Source organism: Fusarium phalaenopsidis, assembly GCF_050370095.1.
Source record: "Fusarium phalaenopsidis strain FUZ10S chromosome Unknown contig_32302, whole genome shotgun sequence".
Taxonomy (NCBI): domain Eukaryota; kingdom Fungi; phylum Ascomycota; class Sordariomycetes; order Hypocreales; family Nectriaceae; genus Fusarium; species Fusarium phalaenopsidis.
Genome location: NW_028145405.1, coordinates 5,133,084 through 5,150,043, shown reverse-complemented (window position 1 = coordinate 5,150,043; position 16,960 = coordinate 5,133,084). Strand labels below are relative to the sequence as shown.

General features: G+C 55.1%; 5 protein-coding genes across 5 annotated transcripts; 1 reads left to right on the top strand and 4 right to left on the bottom strand.

Moving 5' to 3' along the window:
- Positions 1–105: 105 nt before the first annotated feature.
- Positions 106–2,340, bottom strand: LRP88_08944 (kinase-like domain-containing protein; the record flags this gene model as incomplete). The annotated part of the gene is made up of 4 exons (XM_083245440.1): positions 106–1,162; positions 1,291–1,535; positions 1,866–2,248; positions 2,301–2,340. 4 exons carry the CDS (start codon positions 2,338–2,340, stop codon positions 106–108), a joined length of 1,725 nt encoding a protein of 574 aa, XP_083099934.1.
- A 3,613-nt stretch (positions 2,341–5,953) lies between these two features.
- Positions 5,954–7,675, bottom strand: LRP88_08943 (major facilitator superfamily domain-containing protein; the record flags this gene model as incomplete). The annotated part of the gene is made up of 5 exons (XM_083245439.1): positions 5,954–6,426; positions 6,477–6,891; positions 6,944–6,980; positions 7,057–7,523; positions 7,580–7,675. 5 exons carry the CDS (start codon positions 7,673–7,675, stop codon positions 5,954–5,956), a joined length of 1,488 nt encoding a protein of 495 aa, XP_083099933.1.
- Positions 7,676–9,412: 1,737 nt separating this feature from the next.
- Positions 9,413–10,258, bottom strand: LRP88_08942 (YoaK family protein; the record flags this gene model as incomplete). The annotated part of the gene is made up of 2 exons (XM_083245438.1): positions 9,413–9,984; positions 10,036–10,258. The coding sequence occupies 2 exons, from the start codon at positions 10,256–10,258 to the stop codon at positions 9,413–9,415; spliced, it is 795 nt and encodes a 264-aa protein (XP_083099932.1).
- A 1,456-nt stretch (positions 10,259–11,714) lies between these two features.
- Positions 11,715–13,931, bottom strand: LRP88_08941 (uncharacterized protein; the record flags this gene model as incomplete). Its single annotated transcript, XM_083245437.1, has 2 exons — positions 11,715–12,486; positions 12,538–13,931. The coding sequence occupies 2 exons, from the start codon at positions 13,929–13,931 to the stop codon at positions 11,715–11,717; spliced, it is 2,166 nt and encodes a 721-aa protein (XP_083099931.1).
- Positions 13,932–15,474: 1,543 nt separating this feature from the next.
- On the top strand, positions 15,475–16,929 carry LRP88_08940 (uncharacterized protein; the record flags this gene model as incomplete). The annotated part of the gene is made up of 3 exons (XM_083245436.1): positions 15,475–15,562; positions 15,663–15,955; positions 16,120–16,929. The coding sequence occupies 3 exons, from the start codon at positions 15,475–15,477 to the stop codon at positions 16,927–16,929; spliced, it is 1,191 nt and encodes a 396-aa protein (XP_083099930.1).
- Positions 16,930–16,960: the final 31 nt, after the last annotated feature.

The window sequence follows — 16,960 nt, the reverse complement described above, 5'->3', positions numbered from 1 at the left end:
GCCCTCTAACATAAATCCAACTTCTGTGGAACGCCTGTCAAGAGGCTGAGCCTTCACTGGCGACTCTGTTGCTGAAGCGCCCCTCGACTCTATACCAATGGGCCCCTATGCCCCCATGATGGGAACCTTCTTGTTTCTCTTGCCCAACAACGTGGCGTTCTCCAGGTTCAGCTCGAAAGCGCCACGCTGGCGGTTTCGGTCTCGTACTTGTTGCCGGGCTGCAGCAGCCACAGCCGCCGAGTGCTGACCGTATCCCCTTTCAGTGCGCTCACGCTCCCGTCCTCGAGTTTCGTGGTGTTGTTCTTGGTCCCGGATATTGGTTTTTCGCATGCTCTGCTCCAGAGCCTGGGTTGCTGCATTCGGCTTGGCTGCCACGTTGGGATCTTGTCCGTCGATCTGCATGACATCCTCATCCTCCTCATCCTCTTCGTTGAGGGCGCCAATGAATCTTGCGGGACCACCCTTGGCACCGATCTGAGCTCTCCGCTTGCCCTCCTCTTCTTGGCGGTGCACGGCGTAGCCAACATCAAACACCTCACGAAGGTTGACGGCGCCAGGAGATCGGAAGTCGTAGCGCTTACCAGCATCCTCGAACTTGGTCGCGTCAAAGGCTCGGAGCACCTCGGGCTTCTTCTTCTCCTCGCGAGGGGTGGGCCCATTTCCACGGATCCAAGGGTGTGCCAGGAATTCTGTAATGGTGTATCTCTTCTCAGGGTCCACCGTCAGGAGGTGGCTGATGAGATCCTGGGCAGACTTGGAGATGTCGTCCCACCAAGGCGACAGGAAGGTGTATTGGCCCTTAGCCACCTTCTCTGTGAGCACCTCGATGCTTTCATCGTAGAATGGTGGGAAACCGCAGAGTAGTGTGTATAGCACACAGCCCAGCGCCCACATGTCGACTGACTTGGAGTACCGCTCATCCTTGACGATTTCGGGGGCCGTGTAGCCAACTGTTCCACAAGGCGTCATGGTCTGGTTGTCCCACACAATCTTGGAAAGGCCAAAGTCGGCAATCTTGATCTGGCCGATGCCGCCCGCGCCCTGGCCATAGATGAACTCGCCCTCGTCGACCTTGTCCTCATCGCCGGGCTGCTTGGGCTTGGGGTGCTTGGACGGCACAAAAGGAATGGGGTTGAACAGGATATTCTCGGGCTTGATGTCACTGGCAAGGGGTCAGCTATCTCATCCAGGGCCGTGCAGGGGCAAATGACGTCAGGAGGGGCATCACCATTTCTGGTGCGGACTGGCCCTCTGACATCAACCACCAGGCAGCAAAAAATCATGACATACCGATGAACGACGCCCTTCTCCTCGTGGAGATACTCGAGGGCCTTGGCGACCTGGAAAATGACGTGTCGAGAGAGTTCTTCACTGAAGTATGTCAAGCGGACGATCTGGTGGAAGAGCTCGCCTCCGGGAGCAAGCTCAAGAACAATGTAGTAGTACTGCCGTGACTCGGAGAACTCGACAAGCTTGATAATGTTGGGGTGGTCAAGTTGGCGCATAATTTGCACCTCCTTGAGAATGTTGGATCGCTGCGTTCAGGTTAGTATTCTGTTTAGTTCATCCACGAGTCTGCAGGCCAATTATCCTCGTCGGGAAGACAACGGAAATAAGTGAAAATCCGACGAAGATGGCGGCCCAGACGTTAAAGAAATAGTTAAGAGAAATCTTCTCGCACCTCTGCTGCCTTTGGGACTTTCTTGAAGTCTGGATGTAAATGCTTGTTTCCCTATGAAGGGGACAACCCCGTGGTGTTGGTAAATGGGGACAAAAGAGAGAATACGCCAAAAGCAAGCAAGAAACACACGTATTAAAAAAGGAGAAAGGGCGACGCAGATACAGACGACCCTGGGCAAGCTCACCTGCATGCTGTTCATCTCGTACTTGCGTACGACCTTGATGGCGACTTCGCCTCTCTCGCCCGTGGTGTCGCGAGCACGGTAGACGTTGCTGAAGGCGCCGTCGCCCATCTTGTCGACGAGCTCCCAGCGCTCGAGGCCAGGGTAGCGAGGGAACTTGCTCTTACTGGCGTTCTCCTCAGCGACGAGCTTGGCAAGCTTCTCGTCATCGTAGCGCTTCTTCTTGCTCGAGTACTCCTCGTTTGCGTAGTCGTCGACGGGATCTCGTGCGCTCGAATGTCCGTGGCCGGGGTCGCTCGCATTTTTGTGCTGGGCAGCCGCAGGTTGTTGAGAAGCCTCGTTCTTACGCGGCGACTCGTCAGGGTTTCCGGCGCGAGCCTGCTTGCCTGGAGCACGAGAGTCAGCGCTGGTGCTACACTGGCCAAAATGACGACTTACCGTGCCGGATAAAATTCTTTAGCTGTTGAATGGTGGACATGGCTGTCGAAATTGTCGTCTAGGCGCGACAAGCCGCCTTGGGAGAGAAATTTGGACCTTGGGTCTACTGCCGTAGCACGACGGAGGACAATGGAGTTTGCCACAAAAGTCGGGGTTAGGAGCTCGTGGTAGCTAGCTTGAACGTGGTTCTCTGGTCTAGTCTAGGGCGCGGTTTGCCGTCTAAGTCGTGCGAGTCGTGATGGTAGTCGTCGGGCGTGTGTTGAGTGTCGCAGAGCTCAACAGTCTGGAGAGACAGGCCAGGCCAGGACAGGACAGGACAGGACAGGAAACAGGGCTGGCTGAGCTGCGGATGATGCGGGGTTTAACAGGTCGCAGAAGGGAGCTCTACTCTAGTGGAGCGTCTTGTAGGGGATCTGACGTCGTACAGTGGCAGTGGCGCGTGGCAGAGAATGGGACAGGAGCTGAAGTAGTGTCGAAGAGGAGAAGGTCAAGGTTGAAGAGGAAGGCGTAGTAGGTTTGGAGAGGAAGAGATGGATGGATGGAGGTGAGAAAGCAGAAAAGGATGGAATTAGGTGACTGCCTTGTGGTTGGTGGTTGCTAATAAGAGCCCAGTTCTTTTTTTGATGGGGGGCGGGAGGTCAAGAGATTTGAGAGGTGACGGAGCGGAGGGACCTAAAGAATGGGAAAGAGTGGGCAGCCCAGCCCAGCCCAGTACCAGTGCAGCAAGGCAAGCCCACTTTCAGTGGCAGTTTTTAGCAGGATTCTAGGCCAGCGCCAGCCCAGGCGGATGGGGTGGAGATGGAGATGGGGCGTCCGCGTTTGCGTCTGGTTCCAGCGAGAAACCTGGAAATAGGTTGGATTGGATCCAGGGGGTTTAACGGAGAGTCTGGGGGTGAGGTGAGGTCACTGATGAAAAGTGAGAGATGGAAAAAGCCACAGCTTCGAGGCCGTTGTTTGAACCGATAGAGTGGAAACAGGCAGCCTGGGACAGACAGTGTTGGGATGAAGCCCAGAAAACTGGTGGTAAGAACGGCGTGTCCGGCGGCTGAGATGAGACGAGGCCGTGCTGAAAAAAAACAAGGCGTGATGTTTACGAACCCTGTTGTAGAACGTTGAGATGGATTGAATTCAAGCCGGTAGTGGCAGTTGACAGAGGGTGGAAAATAATTACAAAGCAAGAGTTGAGTTGAAAAGAGTCAGGGCATTCTCGAGCATCAGATTCGAGTCAAGTCATGGGGTGGAACGTGATGCGATGAAGAAAAGTGACGAACTGAGACCAAAGACGAGAAACGGCACCCGCGACGGGAAGCACCAAATGTCCGGGGGCATTCATCACGGAAGCGGCAGTACCTTGACGGTAACAGTACATTGCATCCATTACACCCCCAGGGAAGCGAACGCCTACGGGAATGACATAAGCTAAAAAAGGGTCCAGGCCGCCAAAGCCGCCGCTGAGGCTGCACACCTCGACACCCATTACTCTACGAGGACATGATGATGGCATCACCCTCCGCATTCCCTTGTTGAGTGGGCTAATCGGTAGCCACCTTGTGCCTTTGCATGTGCTCTGTGGCATCACCACTTTTGCCCATGTTATTCTACAGCACAATACAATATCTTCTCGTCAGTAATGCGCAGCTGACAAACCCTCATTCCTGGACGCTGGTGTTTCTCTCAAAGAGACTACAGGCTACAGCTGGGAATCGTGCTTTGGCGAGATCTCCGCCCCGCCCCGTTATGACGCTGCCGACGACGTCATTTCCCTGTCGCCAGCGGGCATTGTACAGCTCGACCCTCCAATCACGGCCCCTGGCTGAGCTGCACGCCTTCTTGGCTCCCCAGTGGCGCCTGTTCCAGCGGGAGGGTCGCTGAAATCACAGCCCGAGCACGCGCAGCTTCAATTCATCACAACCGAGAGCGACAGCAACATGGACACTGCGCTAGGAAGCAGCCACTGACTGTTCCTGCTCCAAGGTTACAGTAGGTTCCCCGGCTACAGCGGTCCCATCGGCTCCCGGTTCCCAGTTCTCCATCGATGCAACTCGGGGCTTGTGATGATGGACTCTTTTGTTTACAGTATTATCTCGAGGCTAATCATTTTAGATCTCTCCACTGCCGAGACGGTTTTTCTCTTGGCAGGCATCAGCTTGTTTCTTTTTCTTTCCCTCGTTATTTTACATCCATGGTGTCACCAAGCAGATCCGTTCCTCGACGGACGAGTCATGGAAGACAACCTGCATCACTGACTATTGCTTCATTTCTGCAACAAGAATGGAAAATGTTGACCTTGGATGCTGATCATGACGAAGCACCGCGATACACCTGCATACGGTGCAACACAGGGCCAGCACCCAACAGCAGCAGGTTGTCCCTTCACTGAGGCTGACCCGGATCAACTCTTGCTGTCGCTTCTGGCAGACACACGCAACGTCAGCCCAAAACCGGCTTTTGGGTTTGGGGAGCGGGGGCTTGCCGCTTGGCTTTTGCGTCTCTGACAGGGTCATCCACTGCTTTGATGCCATCCATCCCATGCCCCATGCCCTCCATCGGCTGCCCGTCGACTCGGACGTGCCAATGTCCCCGTGAAGGTTGCCCTTGGCCGGGTCTGGACCTCGTTCGGACCCTGGCTGCATACTGTACTGTACGAAGCCAAGGCTGACGACGTCTCGTCTTTCGCTGTACCGTACGGATAACTCCCTCAGCTCGATACGGTGTCGTGTTGCTTGCCGACTCTATTTCTGCTTGCCCTTCACTGATTTGACGGCACAGCTGTTGGTGAAAACTCTTTTTCACTCTTGAAACCGCACTAGGTCCATGTTGCACGTTGGCTCTCTTCGGGCCTTGGCCTGTACCTGGCCATCATCTCCATCCTCAGCCCAGCACATCCTGGCCATGGGCAGTCCATCTCCAGTCTAGACCAATGTTCGCCCGGGATCTCATGTCTTGCCAGTCCGACATTTCCGCTCATCGAAATGCCGCCATTTAAGACTTCAATGCGAGGGCAATTCGAAAGGAATTTCTCTTTGGGGACTCTGGCGCCCATAAGCGCTATGACGCGGCTCTCTCGCTTCGTGGGACGTCTCTGACCAAAAAAGACGAGACAGATGCGTGATGTGATGTCATGACGCGGCTGGCGCCTGATGGCCAACACTTGCTGATATCATTCACCGGAACTCATGAGCTTGTCTCGGCCGCTTGACGTTATCTCTCAGATCTAAGATGGATGTCGAGTGTTACCTTGCCCTTGACGTCTAGACGCATGCTATTAATGGCAGCTTGGAAGTGACCACGCCCTGACTAGCATGGATCCTTGAACAAGGCGCGTCAACGACATACGCCTTTGTCGTCAGCGTCTTAGACAATGCGTCTGTGCCTTGCTTGATATTCCTAGATATGGAATGCAGGTCCCCTGATCTGCTCTGATGCTGCTAGTTGAGCAACTTGTATTCGAAACTACTCTCATCAATAACACGAAAACTTAACACAAAGATGTCACATATACACAGCGCCTGAACGACGCAGATCATTGCTATAAACACAATCATACATCATAAAACATCACGCCGAGCACGTCAAACTCCTATGCTATCTTGGTTCACTTTGTACGTAAATATATCGCAGAAAAACGCACCGCCCCCGCGCAGCTCCCGGTCCTACAACTTGAAGCATCGATATGGGACTTCGTGGCTCTCTGCGTACGACCTGAGCTGCCTGTTCTTCCAGCCATAAAACACCCTCAGGCCCAGAGCCACAATGGCCACGAACATCAGCAGTGCTGCGTTGACCCAGTGACCGGTTGTGAAGCCGTCGTCACGTTCTGATGTCTTGTAGATCCATACGCCGGGGATCTGGCCGATACCGCCACCCAGACTCACGTTGATGGCGATGGCCAGACCTGTTGACGCTGTTGTGAAGACGTTGGAACTGAGCCATCCCAGCATAGGCGGTATACATGAGAAAGAACCTGCCGTTGCTAAGATGAGACCACCATACCGTGCCTTGTAGGCGTGGACGGGTAGAGCTGCTGATACGATGAAACCGATGGCGCCAACGGTCGAAGCCATGGCTGTATGGACGCCTCGAGCGTTGAAGTGATCCGCCGACCACGCCACCAATACCTGACAGACTACATATACAATCAGCGCCATTCTTTCATCAACTACTCGAAAGACTTACCGTATGCGATGGCCCATGGAGGCACAGTCATCAGCTGGGCCTCGGGGTCAGCAAAATCCAATCCCACCGTGATGGACGGCGCAAACAAGCTCAGACTGGCAAATGCCGGACCTGAGGCAAAGTAGATGGCGTAGTGGGCGTACAGGCGCCAGTCCGTCAGAGTCTCGCGAGCCTCAGCCCAGGTCATGGCTGGCTGTGACTCCTTACTACCCTCGTAGTACAGCCGGTGGATGGCCATGTCCTTTTCGGCCTCGGACAGCCACTTGGCGCGCTCCGGGTAGTCGGGCAGGAAGAAGAGCACCAGGAAGGCGGCCAGGCACGACGGGATGCCCTCGAGGATGAAGAGCCAACGCCACCCCGAGAGGCCACCCGTGCCATTCATGTGGCCGATGCCGTAGGCGATTGCGCCGCCGAACTAGACAGTGTAAGTCGCTAGACAAGTTGTTCATTTAAGGTTAACTCACTGCGCCGGCAAGTGTCGCTGATGCCAGGATAAAGGCGACCCTGCATATTGTAAGTATGTCGTGTCGTGCCGTGCCAAGCCGGACCAAAGGCTCATGAACCCCTCGGCCAAACTTACCTAACACTGCGCTCGTCGTGCTTGTACCAAAAGGTCAGGTAGTAGACCAAGCCGGGGAACAGACCGGCCTCGAAGGTGCCGAGCAGGAATCGCACAGCGGTGACGCTGGCAAAGCTGTTTGTCGCGGCCGTGAGGATCGTCATGGCGCCCCAGCAGAACATGAGGAAGGCGAGCCATCGGCTGGGACGCAACTTCTTGAGGAGGATGTTGCTGGGGACCTCGAAGATGGCGTACGAGACGAGGAAGACCATGAGCGAGTTTACAAACTGCTGGTCCGTCATTTTGGTCTCGTGCTGCATGTCATGGTTGGTGGACAGGTTGAGCACCATGGCGTTGCCGATGTTTGTTCGGTCGAGGAAGGAGAGGAAGTAGATAGCGGCCGAGAGCGGGATGATGCGCAGGTCCTGCTTCCAGAGCAGGTCGCGCTCGAGGGGGCTCATATGTACATCGTAGTGGACGGGGAGTTCCTAAGGGAACATCGTTAGAGGTGAGTCTGTGAGAGTCGAAGTGGTTGAGGTATTACATCGTCTTTAAGAATGGTCGAATCGACGTCGTCGACGGCTGCGGGAGGAGGAAACGGGATGGGGATAGGAATCTTTTCGGGAGGAGTGGCGGCCATGGTCGACATTGCCGCGCGCCGTCAGCGGCGGCCGTTGAAAGAGGCACCGAAGATGATGTCGTCGAGATTTGTTTTTGATGGTCGGCGATCGGCAGGGGACAGAGGCGAAAGGATGTGTGGTACGGGCGACCCCTTTCTGGTGGATGGGCGATTATTTAACGCGGCGCGACAAACAAAAGAAGAAGCTATACTGGTCGTAAAGAGGGACAAGACCCAGAAAACAAGAAACGCCAAGGACGAAGAGGCCTATATATATCGTGATCTGGCCGGGGGTGGCGTGGTAGTAGAAGAGATGTGGTTGAGATAAGAGAGCGAGAAATGAAATGCTTTTTTTTCTTGTCCGTCTTGGTTCTCCAGTTCTTTTTTTCAAACAGCACCACTTTCAGGCGCAGGCCCATGGACACCGCCGACTCAGACTCGTTCGGGATGAGAGGAAATGCGGGGGAGAGAGAGAGTGTCGGCCATGGATATGGATGGATGGATGAGCTCCATGGCAAGGATCCACTGCCGATCAGATCACATCAACACTTGAGAGGTCCAATGACTCGCAGTGGCGCCATGGGTCTTTCCTTTTCGTCTCTTGTGTGTGTCTCTTCCTCTCTCTACAGAGGTTGAGACTTGAAACAAGGTTATCTGTAAGCCGAGACTGCAGAGAGCTTGTCTTTATTCCCGAACACCATCGCCGCTGGGCTGCAGAAACACGCGACATGACCCTCAAGTGCGGCGTGTCCTTTGCGCGGGGATGCCTGTTTTAAAATGAATAAGAGGCAAAAGAGCCCTGTCTCACAAGCGGAACCTTTATGACCCCCTCCCCTTGTCTTGTCCACTTGCTTTGATTGAGTGACGAGATGGGGAGAGACAAGCGAGCCGAGCCCGAGGCGGCTACCCCCACCCGAGATCTTCAAATCCCAACCTTCACGCGCAGCACGCGACTCGAAGAGAGTGAAAAAAGTCTTTAGAGGGCGAAGGACAGAAAAAAACTCATCACAGGCAAGGCCCGCTCGGCAATCCAATTGTCAAGCCTGTTGGCGAGCGGGGGCCCAAAGGATGCTACAAGGGCAGGGGAAGTTATTATTCAAGGCTGCCCAATGCGTGGAAAGGCGGACGTTGCCGTCATGACCCGATGGCTGATTATTCCCGAAACGGCGTTTGAGAGAGAGAATCCCAACTGACTCACTTTCATTCTTTCTGCAGTTCGTTTTTTCCCGACCCAATTGCAGCCGCCGTGACACAAGGCTCCGCCCGTTATTTCCTAGACGGGTCGACGGCTTCGGCTCCGGGCCCGGAGTGGGGTACCCTCCGGTCCCGGAGTAAGACAAGGTCATGCGCTCTCACATTCAATTGTCCGGGGAAAATAATAAACGCGAAAAGATTAGCCATGGGGTGGGAGATTACGAATCACAAGAGTCCACTTGGCTACGAGTTGCCCAGATCGAGTATCCCGAAAGATAGATGCATTAGAGACTATCAACGCTGTGCAACCATCCCCCCTCTCGGTAGTCCTTTTCCTTCCTCTCTCTCTTTTATTTGGAATCTTTGAAAAGGTTGCCCGACCTCGGGACGAGGTTCTGCAACCTTGGTCAGTTGATCGTCAATGGTCGCGTTGTGCCGGCCGCGGGTTTCAGGAAACCGAAAATGCCTGATGTCGCCATCATGTATTGTAACCGTCACATCAGTTGACTAACTGAACTGCCGTACAATGACGTCCGTCTATCTATGCGCAGAAGATCATCCACATTAATCCTCCGAAGGCCAGACTAACCATGCCATGACCATGCACATCTTTAACCCAGCGCCAGCCCACAGCGCACCTGCGATCCCGACCGAGCTCTGAGCAAAGAGTCCTCCCACGACGACGCCTAGCAGCAGTAGTAGCGGCGCCAGAGCCCTCTGGTTCCTCGGCACGTTGTCAAACTTGAACAGGTTGCTGTCGGAAAACAGATCGCAATACGCGCTCGTCAGGACCACGCTGATGAGGGCGTCCCGCCGGAGCACCCGGCTCGTCACTGCTTGTCCACAGCTCTGGAACGCCATGAGCGAGATGGGCACGAGCACGTTCCACGCGAGGTCGTCGCCGCCCGGGGGATCCGCGCCGACGATGATGGCTGCCGCTGCCGTGAGGAGGGCCTGTATCGTGAAGGAGGCGGCGAGGACCCAGCGGCGTCGCGGAGAGAAGTGATGGTGGAAGCGACCAAAGACAAAGGAGCCGAGGCAAAAGGCGGCGATGGATACGGCCGACTTGATGAGCCTGGGGCCTGGTGTTGTTGTTGCAAGGCTTGCGAGACCGAGACCGACATACACCGTGTTTCCTATTGAGGACTTGTCAGCCTTGTGTTTCGGTGAGTTGAAGCAAGACTAACCTGTCTGCATAGACACAAACGTGCCCCAGACCTGTATCGAGGCGCTGTCGAGGAGTCCGGTCACGACATAGCAGGCGAGGAGAATTGCATCTGTCCACGAGAAATGGAGGTCGTCTACCAGATGACTTCTCAAGCCGGTCCTTTGCCGTTTCGAAGAAAACCCTCCCAGTAGCGGCGTCTCCTCATCCGTCCTTCCGACGCCGTTAGCCGTTGTGCGGTGCATGGCGAAGACAAAGACTGATTCCCTTCTGGTCTCGGCTTACTCAGTCGCGGAAACAAAGTAGCAGTATAAACTTGCTCTGCACCTCTGAACAGGCACGAGACCAGATTCCTTCAACGACTCCAAGTTGGGCCGTAAGCGACGTTTAAAGGAAAAGGCCCAAGGTAAACTTTTGTTCCGATGACGACAGTTCCTCGCCAAGCTTAGTGTATACCCACTTTCCTCGGTCAAAGGCCATGTTCCGTGGCAAAGATAGGAATGGTTACGACGGCGCTAGAGCTAACCGATGCGTAGCATTCCGTTCATGATAAGCTGGTCTGGGCATTTTTTGTGAGTTGTAAGAATGCAAGGGCATGACTCGAGGTTTTGCTTCGTTAGTTCCATGATTGTGTATGGCCTCAAAACTAGACCCTCTGTATTTTTCCACGTGAAGAGCAGATGGGAAATTCGTGCTTGACTGCCGGATTCACATGCTCAAGACATGTCTCACGAGCGGTACTTGGGGGAACCCTGGTGGTTCAGTCCCATAAAAACGATGTTGGAACAAGGAGGCCGTATTACAAAATTGGACTGGAACTCTATCTCCGGTTGTGACCTTTGTGTCTGTGCCCAATGTGAATTTTTCCTGTCCCGATACCGCTAAGGAGTTGAAACTGTCACTTTCCACAGCGATAGACCACGCCCAGGTTGATACGCTGCTGTTGTCAAGATACCTTGATGTTGTTGGCCCAGCCGAGGCCAACTACACAGGACAAGATCCGACCAGAGGGAAATATCTAGGACTGTAGTCGTTAACCATGACCAAGGTTAGAAGATGTATGAAACCCTTTCTTGGGCTGGGTTCCTTCGAGATTCCGATTCATCCCCGTGCTAATGACACCGCTACTCCTTCGTTTTCAACACGTCCATGTTATAGAATGGTCTAGAACAGTGAGATGATGCCCAACCAACGATACAATATCAATCCTGTGGGGTTCTTGTCCGTACAGAGTTGACAAGGTCTATCGGCTACGACCTCGCCTATGTCGCACCCTTGCTCCTCGGTCATCTTACCGGTGCCGGAACCTTCAGACCGATCGGTGTGTAAGAGAACCCCTGCTACTACATATGCCCTGCAACTCGATGGTGTCCAAGGATATCGTTACGATAGGACCTACGGGTGAGTTGTTGCACATCTCGTCTTCATGTCAACATGGTCTGTACATCGCAACTCGGCCGTGGACAACCAAAGCAAACTCACACATCACAAGCCATCATTCAGAAACATTGGTTGAGATAACAAGAAGTCTCCGGACCCACGTAATCTCGTTCAGACATCAGACATGGAGCCGGCCAATAAATTTACTATACACAAGAAGTTATATAAATCCAAGAAAGTTGAAAACCTCAAGCCTGTTCGTCTCCTTATTTTTTGCTCTCCAGCTGCCTTCTCAGCAGCTCAACTCTTTGCTGCTCGTATTTAGAAGGAGGGAGCAGCGGTGGCAGTCACGTAGACGGTATGGGTGACAGTCTTGGTGCTGCACTGGCTCTTGACCTGGTTGCCGGATCCCCAGGGGTAGCCGGAGGGGCGGGGACGGCGGGTAGGACGGGTCTTGCGGGTGCGGGTGCCAGTGGGAACCTGGGTGGCAGAGGGGGCCTGGGCAGCCTCGGTGGTAGCTCCGACGGCCTCAGAGACGGGCTCCTCATCGCAGTCCTCATCATCACCAGCCTCAGGGGCAGCAGACTCAGTAGCAACGGGGGACTCGGCGTCAGTGGCAGCAGGCTGAGAGGGCGTGATGACCACAGAGGAGGGCTCCTCGTCGCAGTCCTCATCATCGCCCGTCTCAGGGGCAGCAGACTCAGTAGCAACGGGGGCCTCGGCGTCAGGGGCAGTGGTGGCAGCAGGCTGAGAGGGCTTGATCACCACAGAGGAAGGGTTCTCAACAGCAATGTCAGAGGGCTTGATCACGACGGAAGAAGGCTCTTCGACGGCGACGGAGGTGGGCTCCTCAGCAGCGGCAGAGGAGGCAGCGCCGTTGGTGGGCGCGGGTAGGATGTTGGTGACATCCTGGGAGACAGGGGCGAAGGAAGGGCGGGGAGCACCCTCGGGGACGGTGGCAGACTCCTGGGTGGACTCCTCAACGGCCTGGACAGAGGTGGGCTCTACAGCAGCAGGGGTGGACTTGACAGCGCTGGGCTTGACAGAGCTGGCAGCGGCAGACTTGGTGGCAGCGGGCTGAGAGGCAGCAGCGCTGGAAGCAGGAGTAGAGCCAGAGCCAGAGCCAGAGCCGGCACCGTTGGACATGCAGGCGAAAGAGATCTTGGTGACGTCGGAGCCCTGGGTAGGACCATCGAGAGACCAGGCCATGTTGACGTAGGGCCAGCAGATGCGGCCGTCAGCCATGGTGACCATGTCACCAGCAACGTAGGTGTCGTCAGAAGAGATGGGCTCGCCAACCTTCTTGCCCTTGGAGTCGACGAGCTGGAACTTGGTACCGGCAAACTTGCCCTTGCAGCCCATGGCCTCGAAGGGGCAGACGGGGTTGGAGATCTCCTCCCAGGTGACAAGGGCGTTGGAAGCATCGAAAGCAGCGGCGTGAGCGTTGGAGCAGTCGTTGGCACCATCAGTCACCCAGTTGACCTGGCTGTCACCGTCGGCGGCACCGACCTGAGAAGTAGCCTGCTCACCGACGAGGGTCTTCTTGTCCGAAAAGAGGGCGATGGCGACGTTGCGGTTGTTGGTACGGTTCTGGGCCTTGGTGTAGCCCTGGCCCATCCAGTCGTTGAGGGTCAGGTCAATAGCACCACGGGAAACCCAGGAGAAGATGTAAGAGTCGGAGCCAATGAAGCGAGCGAGGGAGCTGTAGGAGCCGCCCATTCCACCCATGGGCTCGTTGCTGCCACCGTTGATGGTCATCTCGTTGGAGACCTTGACACCGTTGTTGCCCATGCCCTGGGTTTCAGTGTTGAGCCAGATGGCACCCTGGTCCTCAGCGCAGAGGGAGGCGAAGGGGGGCTCGTCGGCCTCCTCAAAGGCAATACCGGTGTTGTGGGAGCAGCCCCAAGAGGAGGAAGCACCGGCAATCTCCTCGATCTTACCGTCGGTGGTGATATACCGGATGGCATCACCAAAGTGGCCCGAGGCGGAGCCAGAGTAGGAAGTGACGACGATGTAAGCGGCGTAGTAGCCGGCCTTCTCGGAGAAGACGAGGTCACCGTTGATATCGGGAGAGGCAAGAGAGTCTCCGCCAAGGCCGGAGCCACCGAGGAGGGTGCGGAAGGTCTGCTTGCCGTTGGTGTACTTGTAGAGGACGGGGAGGGGGTCCTTGGACTCTCCAGAGACGACCTCGTTGGTCAGGAGGGCAAAGCCGTCATTGTGGGCAACAAGACCACCGGCCTCCTCACCAGCCTTGACGGTGACGGGAGTGCCAACAGTGGTAAAGGTCTTGGGGTCAACACCCTGGACGTGAACACCGGTACCGCTGGCATCGAGGTAAGCCAGGTAAGCGGTCTTGCCATCGGGAGAGACGGCGAAGGGAGTTCGGCGATGGTGAGGGAAACCGGTCCAGTAAGCCTCCTGGACGGGGTTGAAAGAGCTACCCAGAGTCAGGGCATCGACGTGGTTCTCGAGCGAGGTGGAGGAGAGCTGAGCAGCCGCCAGCGCCAGGCCGGCAGCGAGGGTGAGAAGACGAGACATGGTGATGAACGACTTGTATAAGTGAACGACAGGAGTGAGTTAAGACGAAAAGGGAGTGTATGTAGTCAGTTGGACTAGTAAAGATCGTCGAAAAGAAACAAAAGAAGGTAATCGGGACTAGACCCCAGGTCAATCATCCAAAGCCAGCACTGGTTGAAGCTATTCTCTTCTCTTTCTTTCTCGACTCGGGCGATATCATCTCTTTTACAGAGCTTGAAGCCAGAGCTGACATATTGAGGCCCCGGCAGTTTCGGCCTCTGCCAAGCATCTCCAGACCGGCCGGCGAGCGGTGGAAAAATTCACGGCGCCCCGTATCCGCGGAGATTTGGACCTCGAGACCGGTCTAGCAGCCATTCATTTTACATCAGACAGATAACGGGTGAGGGGTCACGATCCAGCATGGTTGTGCTGTTTCAAGTCCCTGTCATGCTTGTGTCAGCAATTCTTGGTCCTCAGCTCACCCAACTCCGGCAGATACACTCGTCTTTGACTCTTGTGCATCTTGCAGGCCCTGGCTTGGCAATTCGAGGCTGGTGGGCTCACTGTGAGTGGATCGCCAGCGGTCATCTGTCCCAACTGGGCCTAACGTGAGGCCTGAGTTTGTCTTTGGGGACAACTCAAGAGGGGCGGTTTCGAATGGCGCTCTTTCTTGGTAAACGAGATGGAAGCAGGAGCATTGGTTCACTAGATGGCCGCATTAAAGAGAGTTTTCCAGGATGTGCTGGTCTGCTGTTGGTTGTCAGCAAGGTGTTGGTCGTGGTGTTGGTGTTAGTGGCACTAGATGTAATGGTCAGTTGAATCTCTATACACTCTGCATTATAGCCTCTCGACTTTGCAGATCAGAACCAAACATTGATTGACAATAGCCTCGCTTCATCTGTTTCTGCTCAGCTGTTTTGCGGATAGAAACCGATACCGATGGGGCGTTTTACCCCTTTCTCGGGTAGCCTCAAGGGGGGCCAGCCTTGACCAGGGGTTTCAGGGCCCCTTGTTTCGAGAGGTTTCGGCTCGATCCTGCATCAACATGGGAAGATTCTCGAACGGCGTTCAAGACGGGCCAATTATGTAGGTTTCCGGCTCTGGACCGAGTATTCGGGAGCGGGTATAAAGATGAAAGGGTCCTTGAAAGGGAGACAAAAGTCTGGAGGGTTGCCAAGAATCTCAACCTCTGCGGACTCCGCAAACGTCCCGTCGGCTGGGCTAGCGCTTGTTCATCTGCCGAGTCGTAAACGAGAGTAGTAGATCATTTAGATGTAACCTGCCCTGTCCAGAAGTCGGATAGTCCGGAGAAGGGGAATGGCGCTGTCGTATTCAAGATGGATATGAAAAGAAATGGAATGTGTTGAGAGTGAGTGATCCCGTGACAGCACCTTTTCCCATACGAGCCCGTGTCGGCACCTCTACGGCCCAGCCTGCGGGGGAGGCTACAGGCGGCCGACCGCTGAAATTGCAAGCGGCTGTGCTGCTCACGTGCTGTAAATAGTCCCCTAATAGCCCGGCGGCTGCCGCCTTCAGACAGCCAGCGAGCCCTGACTAGGCCGGATTGGGTCGCCGCCTCAGTCATGGCACCCGCGTCCATTGTTGTCAACTCGTATTGAGTCGCCATCAGCCACAACAAAAACGCGCGCGACGTACGTCCATCGCTGAATAGGAGGCAAAGCCTGATTGTTCTTTGTCCCCTCGATTTCCATCCCTTTCATTCTCGTACGTACATGCCTTGATCCTCTAAAGCATTCATCTCGGAGACAATTTCGTCTCCTCGTCCAGGATCCTTCATCTCCATCGTCGGCTTCGGTGTCAACATTCATCGGGCATCGGCTCACATCTCGCTCCCGATGATGCTCAGCTCTCTTGCTAGGCCCACGAGGAAGGGCATCAGCGATGGCCTCCTCATTCTGGCCATGATTGGCGGTGTCATCTCTGTCATCTTGGCATTTATCGTCTTTATCGCTGGCACTACAATCATCCCTGGCAGTGGTGATAACCCCGATCATTTGTTCTGGAAGCCGTTGGCTCTGGTGACTGTGCGTGCCGTCTTTCTTTTTTGTTGGCTCACTCACTCATTCATTCATTCACTCCCTTACCACACACACTCACTCATACTCACTTCCACACTCATTCCATACTCATCGCATACCCAAACTCTCACATCTCCATCTCAACCTTGCCGAAACTAACCACCCTCTAGTTTGATGGACTCGTTCCCAACAATGACACATCCAAGTTCTTGGTGCAACTAAACTGGTACGCCAGCTCATTCGGCTGGGAGTATCCCAATGCCCCCAAGAACCTCCCCAAGGCTGGCATCACATCGTCAGGTCTACGATGGTCTTCCAACATCGTCAACGACCTCCACCAGATCGCCAGGGACCTCAATCTTCCACAGGACACATGGGACTGCCCCAAGTTCGGAGCATACGAGGATCCTTGCGGCAACATCTTCTTTGAGGCATGGCGCACCTACATGGTCCACAACGGCTTGCCCATCTCCAGCTGGCTCCTCTGGGTCATGGTGACGTCGGCCCTCGTCCTTGGATCTTGGACTATGGTGCAGGAGTGGATGATTCAGAAGAGGCCGCACTGGATGAGGTGCCGGTGCATCATCGGCAAGCGATGGTGCCCCTGCCCCAAGGGAACCAAGGAAGAGATTGAGAACCACGATGACTTTGTGTGGGACAAGGTGCGGTTGTCCTACTGGACTCTCTCGGCCGCCTACTTTGGCACTGCCGCGGCCCACGCCTGCGTCACGTCGGTGTTTTTTGTCAAGTTCCTAGGATACTTTGAGGAGCGACTGCCCGAGGGCATCAGCATGCGCCCCAGGAGACGGATCGCCTCCGAAGTCCTGTTGTGGGTGGCTTTCGGCATAAGGTGTTTTAGTGCCCTGTGCATGGCCATCAGGTGGAAGCTCAGTCGGAGACCCAAGGGCTGGCTGGACGAGCAAAGCGTCGGTCTCGACGGTAACAGTGGAAGGCCTGGTGACGCGCGTTACACTGACTAGATCTAAAGAGCGAGGACATATACCATAATTG